The sequence below is a fragment of the Salvia miltiorrhiza genome, chromosome 3 (assembly GCF_028751815.1).
Source record: "Salvia miltiorrhiza cultivar Shanhuang (shh) chromosome 3, IMPLAD_Smil_shh, whole genome shotgun sequence".
Taxonomy (NCBI): domain Eukaryota; kingdom Viridiplantae; phylum Streptophyta; class Magnoliopsida; order Lamiales; family Lamiaceae; genus Salvia; species Salvia miltiorrhiza.
The window spans coordinates 12,352,345-12,369,019 of NC_080389.1; the positions used below are offsets into that span (position 1 = coordinate 12,352,345).

At 33.6% G+C, this 16,675-nt stretch overlaps 2 protein-coding genes across 7 annotated transcripts; both read right to left on the minus strand.

Annotated features, from left to right (window-relative positions):
• Positions 1–3,713: 3,713 nt before the first annotated feature.
• Positions 3,714–5,564, minus strand: LOC131017573 (GDSL esterase/lipase LIP-4-like). The gene is made up of 5 exons (XM_057946377.1): positions 4,947–5,564; positions 4,661–4,858; positions 4,439–4,578; positions 4,087–4,354; positions 3,714–4,001 (listed from the first exon to the last, which is right to left on the minus strand). The coding sequence occupies exons 1-5, from the start codon at positions 5,269–5,271 to the stop codon at positions 3,820–3,822; spliced, it is 1,113 nt and encodes a 370-aa protein (XP_057802360.1). The 5' UTR covers positions 5,272–5,564; the 3' UTR covers positions 3,714–3,819.
• Positions 5,565–13,177: 7,613 nt separating this feature from the next.
• Positions 13,178–15,698, minus strand: LOC131017617 (ureide permease 4-like). 6 transcript variants are annotated; one of them, XR_009099686.1, is made up of 8 exons: positions 15,361–15,698; positions 14,765–14,826; positions 14,555–14,662; positions 14,343–14,442; positions 14,190–14,233; positions 13,987–14,101; positions 13,698–13,804; positions 13,178–13,584 (listed from the first exon to the last, which is right to left on the minus strand). XR_009099686.1 is itself a non-coding variant. In XM_057946435.1 (4 exons), exons 1-4 carry the CDS (start codon positions 15,491–15,493, stop codon positions 14,431–14,433), a joined length of 315 nt encoding a protein of 104 aa, XP_057802418.1. In that variant the 5' UTR covers positions 15,494–15,698; the 3' UTR covers positions 14,241–14,430. The 6 variants fall into 6 exon arrangements, 2 of the variants coding, with proteins under 2 accessions (XP_057802418.1, XP_057802417.1); XR_009099685.1 differs by having other exon boundaries at positions 13,698–13,860; XR_009099687.1 differs by having other exon boundaries at positions 13,698–13,860; positions 14,520–14,662.
• Between the last annotated feature and the right edge of the window lie 977 nt (positions 15,699–16,675).

The window sequence follows — 16,675 nt, forward strand, 5'->3', positions numbered from 1 at the left end:
TTGGTTCCTATTGATTCCGATTAATTCCTTGGGTTTAAAGATAATTATGATTTTATTTAAGTCTGGCCAACTTAGATTTAATTGGATTATAGTCAATTAGCACCTCCAATCCGTAATTGTTGGAATATGGGTGATTAGTGATAAAACTACCGCGTTCGTGGTAGGAATAAATTGGTGGATTGATTATTACTAGCGTATCTAGGATAATTGGTCTAAACTGGGTTCCTTCCTCTTAATGCTATTAGAATATTAAATTTAGGTCTGGCGTATCCAGTTAGGTTATATTTTAATAAGGGAAATAGGCAGGACTGACGTATCCAGCCGTCTATCAACACAGTAAGTAGGAATTGAGGTATGTCAGTGTGTATCACGGTATCTTATAACTAGTTGGTTGATAGGGATTAATTCATCTTTGAGTCGATGAACAGAGTATTAAATTGATATGGATTTATTCGAGCCGAGTTACCTTTTATTGATTATTTTTTAGAGTTATTTTATTTGATTTAATTTGCTTTATTAGGTTAATTAATATTTTTCTCCAAATTAAGGCGTGGTGGCTACACTAATTTAGGTCTTTAGGGAATTAGATGATTTTACTTGCTCTCTGTGGTTCGACCCTGCTTATCATTATACTCACTTAATTCTTGATAGTATTGCAGGAATTATTTGGTGGTATACGATGACCACCAATCTTACATTGAAAAATGTGAGATTCTCTGCAATGTGTACTACACTATAAACAGTGAAGCTATATTTAGTTGATTTTATATTGAATCTCACATTGAAAAATTGAAAAATATAGGATTCTCTAAAATATGTAGTACACTATACATAGTGAAGCTACATTAAGTTGATATTGTATTGAATCTCACATTGAAAAATGTAGGTTTCTCTACAATATGTAGTACATTATAAACAGTGATGCTACATTATAAACTTTTTTTTTTATAGGAATGATTTTTATTAAAAAAAATTAATTAAAAAATAGTTAAAACTTTTTTTTGGTTGGGTCGTGCACTACACGCATCCAACAATTTCGCCTCCAGAGCTCGGAGCACAGAGGAGAGCCCGGAGCGCACCCTTGCACCGCATTAATATTGGAGGGGGGCTCGGACGAGCCCGGTGAGAACCCACTACGGATATGCTCTTAGCATTTTCATATTGGCATATATAGTACTATTTAATCAAGTATGGTGATTAAACATCCTGCATAAAATAATATTGATACACATATATATTGATTCTATTTATAAACATTTTGTCTATTTATGTCATATAAAAACTCTTCAAATTAAATTGAAGAAGAAAAAAATAGTTCTTGCACAAATTTATTTGGAAATAAAAATTTAAGGACATATTTTCTGATGATCAATACTACTTATCCCTTTCCTTATTTTATTTGACCTTTAACCTGAATGGTTAGTTTTTATATATGCATCTTAATTTTTTTTCTAATGAATAGTGTTCCAACAATTTTTAGGGTGTGCTCGGTATCCTAATACTACATCTATTATTTTAATAATAAGTTTTCATAAAACATCTATAGTGTTCTTAATTATACTTAATCTTTATTTTAATAAATTGAGGTTCTAAAACATTATGCGCCATAATTAAAAATTTATCAACCTTTAGCAGCGATTTTTTAACTAATAAAAGTGAAATCAAATAATGTAAAGTAATTGTATATCCTAATTGGATGGAATAAATGTTAGTGAATAACAACAAATTTAAACTAAAGCATAAGAAATAAAAAATCGAAGAAAAATGATGAAAGAAAATAAAAAATAAAAAGTTAGAAGTGGGACATAAAATTTGTATATTGAACTAATCTTAAGAGGTCTTGAATACAGTCTACCCAAAATTCACGTATGGTATAAAATTAACCACTCACATTATAGAAAAAGTATATGCATTTGTATATTACAACAAAAAATCTTAAGTTGTCTTGATGTGTATATGTATTACAACAAAAAAAGTATAAAATCTTAAGTGGGCATAGCAAAGTCTTGATGTATATGTATTAAATTAGGCTCAGAATTTCATGTATTCATACATGTAATTCACTTAAGTTATTCCATCGCAACACTTAGAGTATTTTACTTTGTTGTCGTGTTGTAAAGATTGCAACCTAATAGCTTTGAGAATTGTCACTTGATACTTGGACAACTTGTTGTTCTATTGTTGTAAGTTGTCTACTTGTGAGATTATAAACGTGATTGCTTATTGTATCAGACAATATAGACAATATAGTACATTATTGTTAAAGCAGGTTTATTATTATTATTATTATTACTTGGACAACTTGTTGTTCTATTGTTGTAAGTTGTCTACTTGTGAGCTTATAAACGTGATTGCTTATTGTACCAGACAATATAGTACATTATTGTTAAAGCAGGTTAATTATTATTATTATTATTGAAACCTCGTTTCTTCCTATTTTCTTATTCATTTCCCCAGTCACATCTTCCCCGACTTAACTATCCTTAGTGTAGGTTGGGCTGTGACAGGTCGATTTAAATAAGAAATGACCTCCAGTGAAACTGATTTTATGGTGAAACTGCCTCCACAACGATATATACTACTTCAACATATAAATGATATGTTAACATTTTAAAGTAAATATATGTTGAAGTAGTATCATTGTGAAAGCGGTTTCAACATAAAATTGGTTTCGCGGGAGTTTTTGTGTTTAAATAAAGTTTATTAATATCTAAATTTGGTGGGTCATTCACTGCCTTATCAAAACTATGCATGTGATCCGTAAAACTCCAAATAAATCAAAGTACGTAATTAAAAATATAGGATGTATAGTTCGAGTATAGAGTTAAATGTATAAATCTTATAACCTTAATTGATCTTTCTAAACATCCAAATCCTGAATTAGTTAGTCAATGGTACGATAAAAATTATTTTTCAGCACCCTCTCATTATCAATCTCATGCTACACTCTGACTTTAAAACTGATCAACACTCTGACTCTCTTTCTCTCTCTCGATCACCGCATACAAATTTTCTTTCTCTCTCTCGATCACCGCATACAAATTTTCTTGTTTGCACCAAGTTTTCTTAATTCTTAGAAAGATGTTTCAGACGGAGGGAATAATATATTTTTCGCACAATTAATTATACTTTAAAAAAAATTATAAAGATAAATTATCTGGTAATAATGACTACAAGTAACTAATTCCAAATTTGATCGATTACATAAAAACGGTGGAATAAACACATTTAGACTTCTGCGACTAATTTCAACTTTGACAATATAATTTTAGTAACTAACATACATTTCTCGCTTAACCAAATCATCACTGTCGCATAAATCAACGTATTAAGTTCCAACTAAATTTTTCGATGGTTGCTTTTCGATTTGCCTGTGTATGAGTTCCCGATTCTTGTAAAGTTGAATGGAAAAAGCGTCTCGACTCATTTTTCTATACCTTGCTTCTTGTTTCCTAGAAATTTTCTCAATTGTTTGACGCTGACTTTGCTGGAAAAGGAAACTAGATAGAAAGATCATTAAAACCACAAACGCTGGTTTTAAATCAAGGGTTAATTACTCTTTATATATGATCTGATTTTTGCGGAGTTGCTAAATGCCTTGATGTTGAATTATATACTACAATTGTTTTTATTGTTATTGTTGACTATTTTTGAAGGCTTGTGTGTAAATTCAACGCATAATTAAAAATATTCTTGATTTTCCATATGAAGCATGAGAATGCCACTTGCAATTAGCATAAAAGACAAGTGATGAACAATGCTCAATCCAATGCAAGCCGCAGGATTATTACAAATTTAGTGGAGACTAACGAAAGTAGATTAATTGCAAAAAAAATGAAATGGAAGTGAAGGAGTAGAGAAATTGGTGGAGAGTATTTTAGACGCAACCAACATATTAGCCGCGTCTGTGTAATGAAATCCATCCCAGCTCACATAGCGCGATCCCTCCGGGCACACACTCTGCCCCTTAGGCTTGCACTCCACGAAGGGATTCTCGAACCCTGCATCGATCACAATTTATTAATAATCGTTATATATGAATTTATTACAAAATGATAATATTATGTACTATAAAAACGTTCTAACCATAGGATGTCGCATTGACGATCAAGTCCAGCTTGATGGAGTAGATGTCCACGTAGACGATGGTGGAGTCGCTCATCTCCGACTGCAGCTCCCGACAGAGATGCTCAAGCTGGGAGTTCAAGGCGGCAGCTGCTTTGTTCCTGTCGGAAACGCAGCCGTACTCGTCCACCACCGTGGATGCATTTATGCGGGCTACGTTGTTAGGCAAACAGCCCAACGGCCCCGTGTTGTGCACCCAGAAATTTCTCCCACCCAGCTGGTATAGCTTCTGCTTGAAGAAAAGAAACAAATGTTATAGTTAAAGTTATATTATAATGAATTAACAAGAGAGATAATTAATTAATGAATTAACCTGCATAGTATCCCTAATGTTGGAGGCGACTATGGGGACTCTCTCGAGCACTTGTTGGGGAGTTAGGGTATTGCTGTCGAATTGGAGATCGTTTTGGCCGATATCCAACATGAAGAGAGCAGATTTCACCTGCCCTGCATCTGTCCACAACAATTTCAGACCAAGTTATTAGATTAATCCACGAGTTCGACTTATCAATTCAGCATGAACGTGCTTGATTACCAAGAGAGCCACGGCGAATGGAGACGTTTTGGAAGCGACTGAATTCGGCAAATTGGTTGCCCAGCGTGAACGCATTTGGAGGGATGCTTATTCCCAGGCGAGAGTCGGCGCCGGCCAAGGCGAAGTTGACGCCGTTTGAGAAGTCCGGAGTGAAGAGCTCCAGATATGGGGTCAAGAACTTCGTCTCCAGACTCTCGCCTACACACGTACGCACCATCGTCACAATTACACTGCGTACGTAGTTATAAATATAACATATATTGATCAGTTGAGGAGGGAGACTCACACAAAAAGTCGAGGATGAGGCGACCATCGCTTACACGGCCGGTTGGCTCGTGAAAGAATGTTCGCCCCTCCGGGAACTCGAGCGGCTTCCCTCCAAGAACAGAAGCGCCGCCTGTGTCGCTGTTGGAATCTCCGAAGTTGAATAAAACTGGTTCTTTGCTGCAGGCGGCCGCCGTCGCCGCGGTAGTGCCGAAGCCAAGGAAGAAGAAGCACACGAGAGCAAGGGAGATTTTGCTGGAATAATACATTTTCTTGTTTTTTTTAGCTGGAAAGGATAGGAAGATGCAGAAGGAGAGAATGCGATGGCTTAAAAGCATTACTCGCATCTTGTTTAAATAGAGCTAATTATCTAAGTAGAAGAAGAAGAGCTGATGCATGCAAATTAACTTTATTTGGTTAATTCATTTACTATCATTAAATCCGGTCACCAAACTCTTATTGCAACTTTGGGTTAAGAAAGTTTGGTGAAGACAGAGAGATGGGAAAGAAGGTTGTATGGGGAGAGAGAGAGAGAGACAAAGAGGATCTGATTGTCTCCATCAAGATTGAATGCATGGAGAGTTTCATATCAATATTACCCATTAGAATCACAAAATGGAAAATGGGAAAACTGAAAAGAAATAAAGTGACTACTATATATGTGATTTGTCAGTTCTAATAAATTTAAAATAGCTAAATAGGTAATCAAGATGGCAACGTTGCTTTTCAGCCATCCATCACAGAGAGAGGGGAAACAAGAAACTTAGTATGGGGTGAGAGAGAAAGAGATATCAGATTTAAAATCTAGAGAGAGAGTGAGAGTGTGTGTGTGTGGGATGTAGCATTAGATTGATGATGGGTACCAATATTTTTCGTGATTTTGTTTATCAATTTTATCTTGGTAAAAAAATGTGGAGTAGAAGAAAAATGCAATCGGGCCTAAAATAAGTTTTATTCGAACTAAAATTAATAACTTCTTTATGAAATCGTAATAAATTATTCATTTATTAAAAATTGATATAAAATAAAAGGAATCAAAATACATGATTTAAATTTTGGCCATTGTGCAGCTTTACAGGTCACATGGTTTTGAAATTAATCAATGAACTTTGTCAAAATTTTGCAATTTTCGTTTATGGTAAATATTTGTGAATTGTGAGGCTGTGATTGTGAATGACCCACCAAATTTGAATATTAGTAAGCTGTGTTTAAATCGATTCTTAATAAAAATCTTTAAATCATTTTTGTTATGTCTAAGTCAAGTACTAGTTAGTTGTGGAAGAACTCATAAATATTTGTTATACATGTCATTAGAGATTCTCTCAAAATTCTTGCAATCTGATTACACAAATAGGAAACCAACAAATGGTTTAAATCGCATTCAATGATTATTTTGATTTTTTGGTTAAGTTTTATTTTTATTTTATTTTAGTTCCACAGACCCAAATTATTTTAATCTCTTGACAAAGAATCTACAATTTGAAGAAAAATTGTATATCAGAAAAATTGGTGACTAAAACATAATTTTTATATTAAAAAAAATGTATTTAGAAATCCACAAAGCCGAACAGTCAATATAATATGGTAGTATTCTGAAATAAACATTTTACTTCTACACTGGCTCTTAGCATAAAGAGCAATTTGAGCCTTTGGCGTGCAATATCTACTTTTCTTTTTCATACTTATATTTGTAGGAAATTAATGAGATGAGTAGGGATGGCAATCGGGTACGACGGGCATGGATAATGAGTATTCATACTCATATTCGCGAACTAAATGGATAGTGAATTTTAATCACGAAATTATCTATGGATATCAAATGCTATCCAAACCCGTCTCCCGCGGATACCCGCTACCCGTCGGGTATCCGTCAACCCGCTATCCATCGGGTATCCGCCGCCCGCTATCCATCGGATATCCGCGAAACAGAATTTAAATATAAATTTATAACAAATTTAATACAAAAAAAAAAAATCCAACACAAATAACATAGTTCAAATCCACATGTTTCATCTATGTTGAAATCCACACATAACAAAGTTTAAATTCAAATTCATCAAATTCAGTGTTTGGGCCTTTTTTTAGAAATAATATGGTGGCCCATATCTAATATGTATATCTAAAGCCCATATTTTAAAGATATTTTATGGGTATTTCATGGATAATTGACAGGTATTTTCGCGGATATTTTTTCGCTGGTAAACGGATTCCGCGTGTATGAATAGTAAGTATTCAAATCTATACCCTTCGAACTAAATGAATAGTGAATTGCAACCACGAAATTATCCGTGGATATCAAATGCATCTCAAACCCACGCTACTAGGATCGGGTTTTCGCGGATATCCGTTACCCGTTGGTAAATTACCATCTCTAGAGATGAGCAAGGAATCAATTTAGTTAACAACAGTTCATTAATCATTTGCATAATATATAGTAACAAGATTAAATCCATAAAAAATAAACGTATAAATGTAGAGTTGGCCATAGTAAATTAATGCTACATGTATACGTTTATGGTGATAAGGACATTAGTGCTATTTATGCTATATCGAGATCTATGAATTTACAATTTAATGTTCTTGAATTCACGATCAGATCTATGGATCACAGCCTAATATTGTTGAATTCATAACTAGATCTATGAATTCACAACTGAAATTGAAATTCACAATTGAATCGTTAGTGTTGGTTGTGAATTCGAGTTTTAAAGCTCGAATTCATAACTAGTTGTTTTGGTTGTAAATTCAAGTTTTAAAATTAGAATTCGCAACCAATTTGATGAATTCACGCTGAATTACTAGTGTTAGTTGTGAATTTGAGTTTTAAATCTCCAATTCATAATCAACTCTATTGCTAGTTGTGAATTCAAATAGTCGTGAATTTGAGTTTTAATGCTTGAATTCACGACTAACAATATTTGTAGCTGTGAATTCACACTTTAAAACTTGAATTCAAGACTAACAATATTTATAGTTATGAATTCACGCTTTAAAACGTGAATTCATGACTAACACTATTTTTAGTTGTGAATTCAAACTTTAAAATCGAAATTCAAGACTAAAATGAATGCTGGTTGTGAATTCGACTGGTGTGAATACGCAGATAATTTTTAAATTTTTTATATGCTAGGGTAAAATGGTAAGTGTGACCAATTTTTTTTTTTTTTTTTTAATGATCAATTTTTAAATTTACTATTCCAAAGTGGTTATTTTCAAAATCCACTCTTGAATTAATTGTATTCATTTATTGTTTTTTGACATATTTAATGTAGTCACTATTAACAATTACATGATTGAGCTCTTAACTAATAGGATAAATTTTTTTGGATAAATAAATTTCTAAAGATTTGTGACGATGATCTTGAACAAAAGATATTTAGGTTTAAATAATAATTAATAGTTTGGTAATCGTCACCTTATTATGATAATAAATATATTAAGCCCCCAAATAAAAAAGTTGCAAATTATATAAATACCCACTTTTTCTATAATATGATTGGTTAGTTTTATATCATGCATGAATTTTGGGTAGACGGTATTAAAAACCACTTAAGATCAATTTAATGTACAAATTTTATGTCCCACCAATTTATTTTTTCTTTCATCATTTTGCTTCTATTTTTTTATGCTTTAGTTTAAATTTCTTATTTATAACTAATAGTTATTCCATCCGGTCAAGATATACAGTTATTTTACATCGTTTATTTGCTACTAAAGGTTAATAAATCTGAAATTATGGCACATAAATTTTTAGAACTTCAATTTATTAAAATAAAAAATTTAGTATGACTAAGAATATTATAATTAATTTATGTTTTATAAAATCTTGTTATTAAAATAATAGAGTTGATCGCTATTTTTTATAGCAACAAAAATACCACAACTGACACGATGTAATCGTAGTATAAGTAGCAAATCGAGTATCGTATCCAGAAGGACTGACAAACGAAAATACTCTAAGTAATCCTAATAATTCTCTACCAATATCCACGCAAACAAATAGAAATATGGTGAAGAATAAAACTAAACTGAAATAAATAAATAAATAAAAAGAAATAAATCAGATAAATAAATGACTGATTCTAGGAATATAAATTCATTAATCAAATTCACATAATTAACCAATTAATCATAATTACCAATTTAATCCAGTTATGATGAGATATCACAAATATAATACACATTCTCGCTAGAGCAGCATATGATAGTAGATTAATAAATTCTCTATCTCCGTTAGGTCTCAAGAAAATATTATAACTCCCGAAAGTTCACAAGAATAGCTCCCTAAGATCCGCCTATCTCCGATAGGTCTCAAGGTTAAAATCATTTCATACATTCCTGAATGATTCAACAGCTATTTCCGCTAGGTCTCAAACCGAATAGCTATATATGTAAATTATTGGTAAGATAATCCACAAGAAAATAACCACCGGGAATTATGAATCAAAAATTGGTAGGCAAAAAGACATCAATAAATCAATCACATAAATTCAATCAACTATTTACAAACCCTAGAATAAAAAATAGCTAATTTATTAAAATAAAAATTTAGTATGATTAAGAACATTATAATTAATTTATGTTTTTATAGAAACTTATTATTAAAATAATAGATGTAGTAGTAGGATACTCACACCCATTGTTGGGACAGTGGATCAGTTCGATTCGACATGGAAACATATGCTTCACAGGAAAAAAAATCAAGATGCATAAACTAACCATTCAGGTTAGATGTCAAATAAAAGAAGCAAAGAGAAATGTAGTATTGATTATTTGGAATATGTTCATAAATGTACTATTTTTTTTTCTTGTTCAATAGATTTCAAGCGTTTTTATAAAACATAAATAAAGAAAACGTTTATAAATAGAATGAATCAAATATATCTTGGAAATCAGTATTATTTTATACAAGATCTTTATTCACCATACTTGATTAAATAATACTATATGCCAATATGAAACTTATAGAATGTACAGTTAACTATAATAATTAATGGAATATTAGGAATTCGTATTTGAAACACTATATAAATATGTAGAAAAGACTAATTAATATACAATTTGAGTTTAAGCATTCATCATCAAAATATTTAACATGGCTTCTCAAAAGTCAATTTTTACGATCATCTTTTTCTTCATGATAGTTGATGGTTAGCATCTCTTCCTCTAGTGTATTCAGAGCTTGCATTTTTATTCAAGTAGCAAATTTTATTAGACTTATAAATATAGTACTAGTTTTTATAGATAATTCAAATAACATATATGGCTTTAAAGATAAACTTTGTATATATCATTTGTTTTCTATTTTATAATTCTAGTATTTTATGGAACGATCTGAAAGTATTGATGTTGTATTTATTTCAACTAAAAGTACTATTAAATGGCTAATTTACCAATTACTCTTATGTGTTTGTTCATGGTTCTTCGTTCTTGTGAAAAGATGCGGTTCTCACCTTGATCCTTTACCTATGTATATAGGTATGAGTTATACTAAGAATGCTATCTTTCGTGAGAAATGAGAATGATTGAATAAGCCAGTATATAGTGTTGCATAAGTTGCTTGTAATGACTGCATAACATTTTTACCCAGGTTCAAATTCTGGAGAGAGCGAAAATTCTTTCTAATTAATTGGATTTCGTTATGCAGTAATTACAAGTAGCTTAATTATGTAACACTATATACTGACTTATTCGATCATTCTCACTTCTCACGAAAGATAGCATTCTTAGTATAACTTCCTCCTATCTATATATATATTCTCAGAAATAGACTTCAATCTTGAAAATATATTCTTCAACTTGTTGTTTTTAGTTTTATATAATTGAAGTTTTTCTTTTTCGGCTAAATGCAGTAAAAATGTCATTAGCAAAATGTGTGTCGCGTGAGGATTGTAAAATTAGATGCAATAAAGGTCCTCCATTATGCTTGGATGGCGTTTGCATTTGTCTCGATGAGCAAAGATATGTCTTCAGTGAATATGGTAAGTTTAATAATTTTTTTTGATGTTGTATTCAACTATATATATATATGGGGGGCGGTTATTCAATAAACCACCCTTATTTTAAGAATTACGAACCAGCAAAAATGCATGAATTTTATGTATAACACGCATGAATAAACTGTATAAAGGTATGAATATCGAAAAAATAATTTTTTGCTACCTTTGGGATTCGAACTCATGACCATGAATATATCCAACAAGGTGATGAATCAACCGTAGATCTTGATGATCTAAGGGCTGAAAATAGTTCTTAATTTATATTTTAATAAGCGTTCTTATTTTAGCATTCCCCTATATGTATATATATATATACATTACATGTTTTATTGTTAACTATTTTTGAAGGACCTGCGTGTCGGAGCGATGCGGAGTGTGCCTCGCAAAAATGCATCGCAAAACAGGCGTTTGATTTTGAACTTGGGATATGCGAATGCCACTTCCAATCAGGATCAGAAACTAGTGACAAACAATGCACAATCGAATGTGTGCCCCAGTGTTATGGAAATTGTATTTGTGGTTAAAAAAAGGACAAAATCATCTTAAAATGTTTTTCAACAATATGAATAAACTGAAATCTTGATGGAGATGAAGCGTTACTAATTTTTTGCATTTTTTTAATATATGATTAATTTTGGGGCAAATTGCCCTAAATCCACAATGTATTCCAGAATTTGGAAATTGCACCTATTTTTGAAAATCGACCATAACCTTTCATTTTCGTATCAAATTTTTTCGGTGTTCGGTTTTTATCTACGTGGATGTCGGAAATTGACACGTGTCATTTCCAGTGGCCACCGTGTCATTTCCGGCCGCCTCCTTGTTAATTTCCAATTCCACATAGATAAAAACCGATCAACGTACAAATTTGAGATGAAAATGCGAAGGGTTATGGATTGTGGGGTCGATTTTCAGAAATATAGATATGAATCAGTTTATAAATCAGTCGATGTATCAGTTTACATCCTAATAAGAAAGTTTGGTGCAGACAGAGAGAGGGGAAACAAGGTTGCAAAGAGGATCTGATTGTCTCCATCAAGAATGAATGCATAGAGACTTTCATGTCAATATTACCCATTAGAATCACAAAATGGAAAAGGGGAAAACTGATAAGAAATAAAGTGAGTACTATATATGTGATTGGTCAATTCTAATAAATTTAAAATAGCTAAATAGGTAATCATGATGGCAACGTTGCTTTTCAGCCATCCATCACAGAGAGAGGGGAAACAAGAAAATCAGTATGGGGCGATCGAGAGAGAAGATATGAGATTTAAATTCTAGAGAGAGAGAGAGAGGGAATGTGGCATTAGACTCTAGAGAGAGAGAGGGGATGTGGCATTAGATTGATGATGAGAGAAGAGAGAATGCTGAAATGGGTACCAATATTTTTCGTGATTTTGTTCATGGTCAATTTTATCTTGGTAAAAAATTTGTGGAGTAGAAGAAAAATGTAATTGGGTCTAAAATAAATTTTATTGAACTAAAATTAATAACTTCTTTATGAAATCGTAATAAATTAATTATTCAATTATTAAAAATTATTATAAAATAAAAGGAATCAAAATACATGATTTAAATTTTGGCCATTGTGGAGCTTTAGAGGTCACATTGTTTTGAAATTAATCAATGATATTTGTCATAATTTTGCCATTTTCGTTCATGATGAATATTTGTGAAATTGATCAAGATTTTGCCCATTTTGGAGTTATACAGATCACATGGTTTTGATATATGAGGCTGTGATTGTAAATGACCACCAAATTTGAATATTAATTAGTAAACTGTGTTTAAATCGATTCTTAATAAAAATCTTTAAATCAATTTTGGTATGTCTAACACTACAAAAAAAAAAGTTTTTTAGCGACGGAATTTTCCGTCGCTAAACCTGAAAATTCTGTAGCTAAATTCTATTAGCGATGGAATAACAACGAAAATTTTCCGAATTTAGAATCATGGTCGCTAAATTATTAACGACGGAAAATAGTTCTGTCGTTAGATTTAACGACAGAATTAGCGACGGAATATTCCGTCGCTAAACCTTAGTTGCCATTTGGTTGTAAGAGCGCTAGCTACAGAATTATTCCGTCGCTAATTCCGTCGCAGAGGCTTACCTCCATTCATCATAATTCTGTCGTAGTTCCGTCACTATTTATGAATTTTTTTATATAAAAAAAAATAGAAACCTTTATAAACATCAATAATACCACATTACAATAATTTTAAATATCAAACAATTGAACATTCCTCAAAATGCAATAACAATCCAATATCATAGAAATTCATCTATTAACGTATTCAACAAACCAACTTCAAATTCAACAAATCTCATACAAATTGGAGGGTGCTAACATTCAACAAATCTACAATGTGCCATTTTCTGCAACTAGTAAAACAAAGAGTAGAAAAGTTGGAGGGTAAAAACTGTAATGAAAAAATTCTACAATGTGCCATTTTCTTGTTTTCTCCTTTGCATATGCATATCTTTCCCAACACCAATGATCTTAAGCTGCACAAACAGTCGAAACCAAATAAACGCCGAAGAGATCAAGGAGATGATTTCCAGTCGAACTGAAGATCGTTGAACCCATTGACTTGATGATTTTCTTGTTGGCTCACTTGGAAGTTGCATATGGTGAATCTTCATACTTTCCTTGCCACCTGTAAATCGATTTATAGACATAATAATGAGTTGAAGTTGAAGCATCATGGGAAGTCATAGAGGTTAAAGTTACCCCTACTTTCAATAATAATAAAAAAAATAATAAAAGAACCTGAATTCATCTCCTGTTGGAATCTTGAGTTCCAAATCCTCTTCGAATGGCTGGAATATCTTCTCGATCTTTTCTGCCTCAACGGCGTCGAGGGTTGGCGGGTCCCACTGCAGCCATATTTTCAGAAAAGGATGGGATTGAGTTTGGTGTGGGAAGGACAAGACTGTCATGAGTATGATTTAGTTGAAGAACACTTGATTGATGCATCAGCTAAAAAGGAAGTTCTCCGGTATTTATGATTTATCTTTTGCTGAATAAATAGCAAACAAACACACCAAAATGTACTCACAAGAGCCAAAGTCTATAAAACCGAGCAAATTGTGATCTACATTTTCGACTTTTTCGAACTCTTTTGAGAATATCTGTAGTGCCATACTTTGCTTTGTCGCCTCCATTCTCTAAACCTGTTTACATGTGTAGATTATACACAAAAGATTTGAATGAAAGCAGCCGATCTATTGGAACAAAAAAACCACGAAAATATCCTCTTACCTTTGTTTCAATTAGTTTCTTTAGAAGCATGAGCATTCTTGCCACTGTAAAATGAGAGTTCTATCAACAAACACACACACTCAAATAATGGGAAACTCGTGGATTGTTTGATATGCAATTTTGGAGACGAAGATTTGGATGAGAAAAACATACACAGCTGCATATTTGCTATCATTGGAATAGATAGCAAGCTTAGCTTTGTTGTCAGCAGCATTGTTGATTTTTCCGTCCAAGAAATAATTCAACGTCGTTCCTAGATAAACCAAAAAAGTATATATGAAGAGGCTTAGGTTCACATAAAACAGCAACTTATTAGAAATTCCTAGTTACCTATGACAACAGTTATGCTAGATGTGATAATTAACCTGAGTCACTGACAAACCAACGAATGCCCAAGCACACTGCGTCGCCAGATTGCCAAGACTCAGAACAATCCCACCACCCATTTTAAACAACACACTAGACCAATTATCCTGCATCAATATGTTTTAGCATACATAATCTTAGCTCAGCTTAGAATGTTCATAGTCATAGCTATTGCAAGATTCGAATAAAGCAGGAAACTATAATCTGACCTGAGATAGTTGGTCTAGCAGCATACAAACAATATCTGTTGCAGCAAAAATAGCTCCAATTGCTGGAAATACAAAAGGTGGTTATAAGCACAGATGAATAAAAATATTTAAATGTGAGTGTGTGTGTACGTGCAAGAGAGAGAAGAAGACAGGGAGAGGTTTCACCAAGATAATCCCCAATTACAAGACCAAGATCCATTTTGCCAAAGATGGCAATAGCACCATTTCATAAATTTCCTCACACCAAACAGAACCATCCTTTTCAAAATATATAAAAATACAAAACAAGTATGTGAACTGATTTTCAATAAGTTGCAATTCTAATATATGATTTTCATCTAAAAATAGCATTTAAGCCTGTAACATGGTTTTACGAAGTTACAAATAATTTTAGCGGTGTGCTATTTCTCTCAAGCTTTCTTTCCACTTCCAATTCATAAGGAATGATATGTCAATAGGAAAAAAATCACCTTTGCGGAAATAGATAACCATAACTGAGATGTATTAAAGGTAGATTGCCAAACCTAGTGATAACCATAAATGAAGAAAAGATCTTCGGTGAACAAAAATAGGTGTGAGCTTTTCCCTCCACTTACAAGTAAAATCATAACTCTGTTGTATTGTGAGCTGATCCCGCTGACGACGAAGACGGCGCCGCGAGAGGCGCCGCGAGAGGCGCCGGCAACGCACCAGCGGCGGGCGGAGGCGAGCTGCAGGCCGAGGGTCCATTTTTCGGAGAGCGGATCGAAAATTAGAGGCTGAGAGAGGGCGGGGAGGAAGTCGTCGTTGGCGGCGGCGATGACGATGAGCTTGCCAGAGGCGAAGATCGGATCGAAGGAGACGAATTGGAGAGGGGTGGTGGTCCTCGGCGGGGAGGATTAGGGCGTAGAGAGAGAGAAAAAGGGGGAAAGACGGAGTAATGGGATAAAGCCACCAGTTCTCTTTTCTTTTTTCTTTCTTTTTTTCTTATAATATGAAATTTAAGGACAGAATAATTCTGTAGTTAAATTTAAATTATTTAAATAATTAATAATTTTAACTACGGAATAATTATGTCGCTGAATTTTAATTATTTAAATAATACTCCCTCCGTCCCAATAATGAAGACACACTTCATTTGGGCACGGAGATTAAAGAGAAGTAGTTTAGATGATAAAGTATTGTGGCCCACATTATTAATGTAGTTGATTAATTTTTGTTTATTGAATTTATTTATTTTTATTTTACATTTCAGATTGATTTTTTTGATTTTAAAAATTCAACCACCACCTCCGACAACCACCACCGCTGCCGCCGACCACCACTCTTTGATCCGGCGAGCCATCGCCGCTGTCCCCAATCAGCCCCTTTCAACTTCGCCCCTGCTCCTTTCGATCATAATCCCCAAAATCATACCCCAAATCAGAAAAAATCTGCAAATTTGGAACCCTCAATTCATACCCCCAAATCAGAAATAATCCCCAAAATCAAACTAGCGGTGATGCAGTTGTGGATTTGGGGAAATGGTTGGATCTGAGGGAGGAGACACGAGGCGATGGCTGCTGCCATCGGAGAGAGAGAGGACATTGTCGCGGCGGTGGATTTGGTTGAAGAGAGAGGAGAGCGGGCGGCGCAAGCTGTTGGTGTGTTCGGCGGCAGCGCAAAGAAGGGCGCGGGAGGGGCGCGAGGCGATGGCTGCTGCCATCGGAGAGAGAGAGAGGACATTGTCGCGGCGGTGGATTTGGTTGAAGAGAGAGGAGAGCGGGCGGCGCAAGCTGTTGGTGTGTTCGGCGGCAGCGCAAAGAAGGGCGCGGGAGGGGCGCCGCCGTTGTAAATCGAACCCAGAAACAATTCCAAAAAATTTAGCACCAAAAAATCTAGGGTTCTGAAATTGGGGGCTGAATCTTGAAGGGGAACTTGGGGATCTAGGTT

Excerpts from the sequence above, each read along its gene's own strand:
- LOC131017617 (XM_057946434.1), bottom strand. The coding sequence starts at position 15,493 with ATGGACCCTCGGCCTGCAGCTCGCCTCCGCCCGCCGCTGGTGCGTTGC. Across the intron at positions 14,827-15,360 it reads ACAGAGTTATGATTTTACTT|CAATTGGAGCTATTTTTGCT; the intron begins GTAAGTGGAGGG and ends TTGTATTTCCAG. Across the intron at positions 14,663-14,764 it reads TGCTAGACCAACTATCTCAG|GATAATTGGTCTAGTGTGTT; the intron begins GTCAGATTATAG and ends ATATTGATGCAG.
- LOC131017573 (XM_057946377.1), bottom strand. The coding sequence starts at position 5,271 with ATGCGAGTAATGCTTTTAAGCCATCGCATTCTCTCCTTCTGCATCTTC. Across the intron at positions 4,859-4,946 it reads CCTCATCCTCGACTTTTTGT|GCGAGAGTCTGGAGACGAAG; the intron begins GTGAGTCTCCCT and ends GTACGTGTGTAG. Across the intron at positions 4,355-4,438 it reads ACATTAGGGATACTATGCAG|AAGCTATACCAGCTGGGTGG; the intron begins GTTAATTCATTA and ends TTCTTCAAGCAG.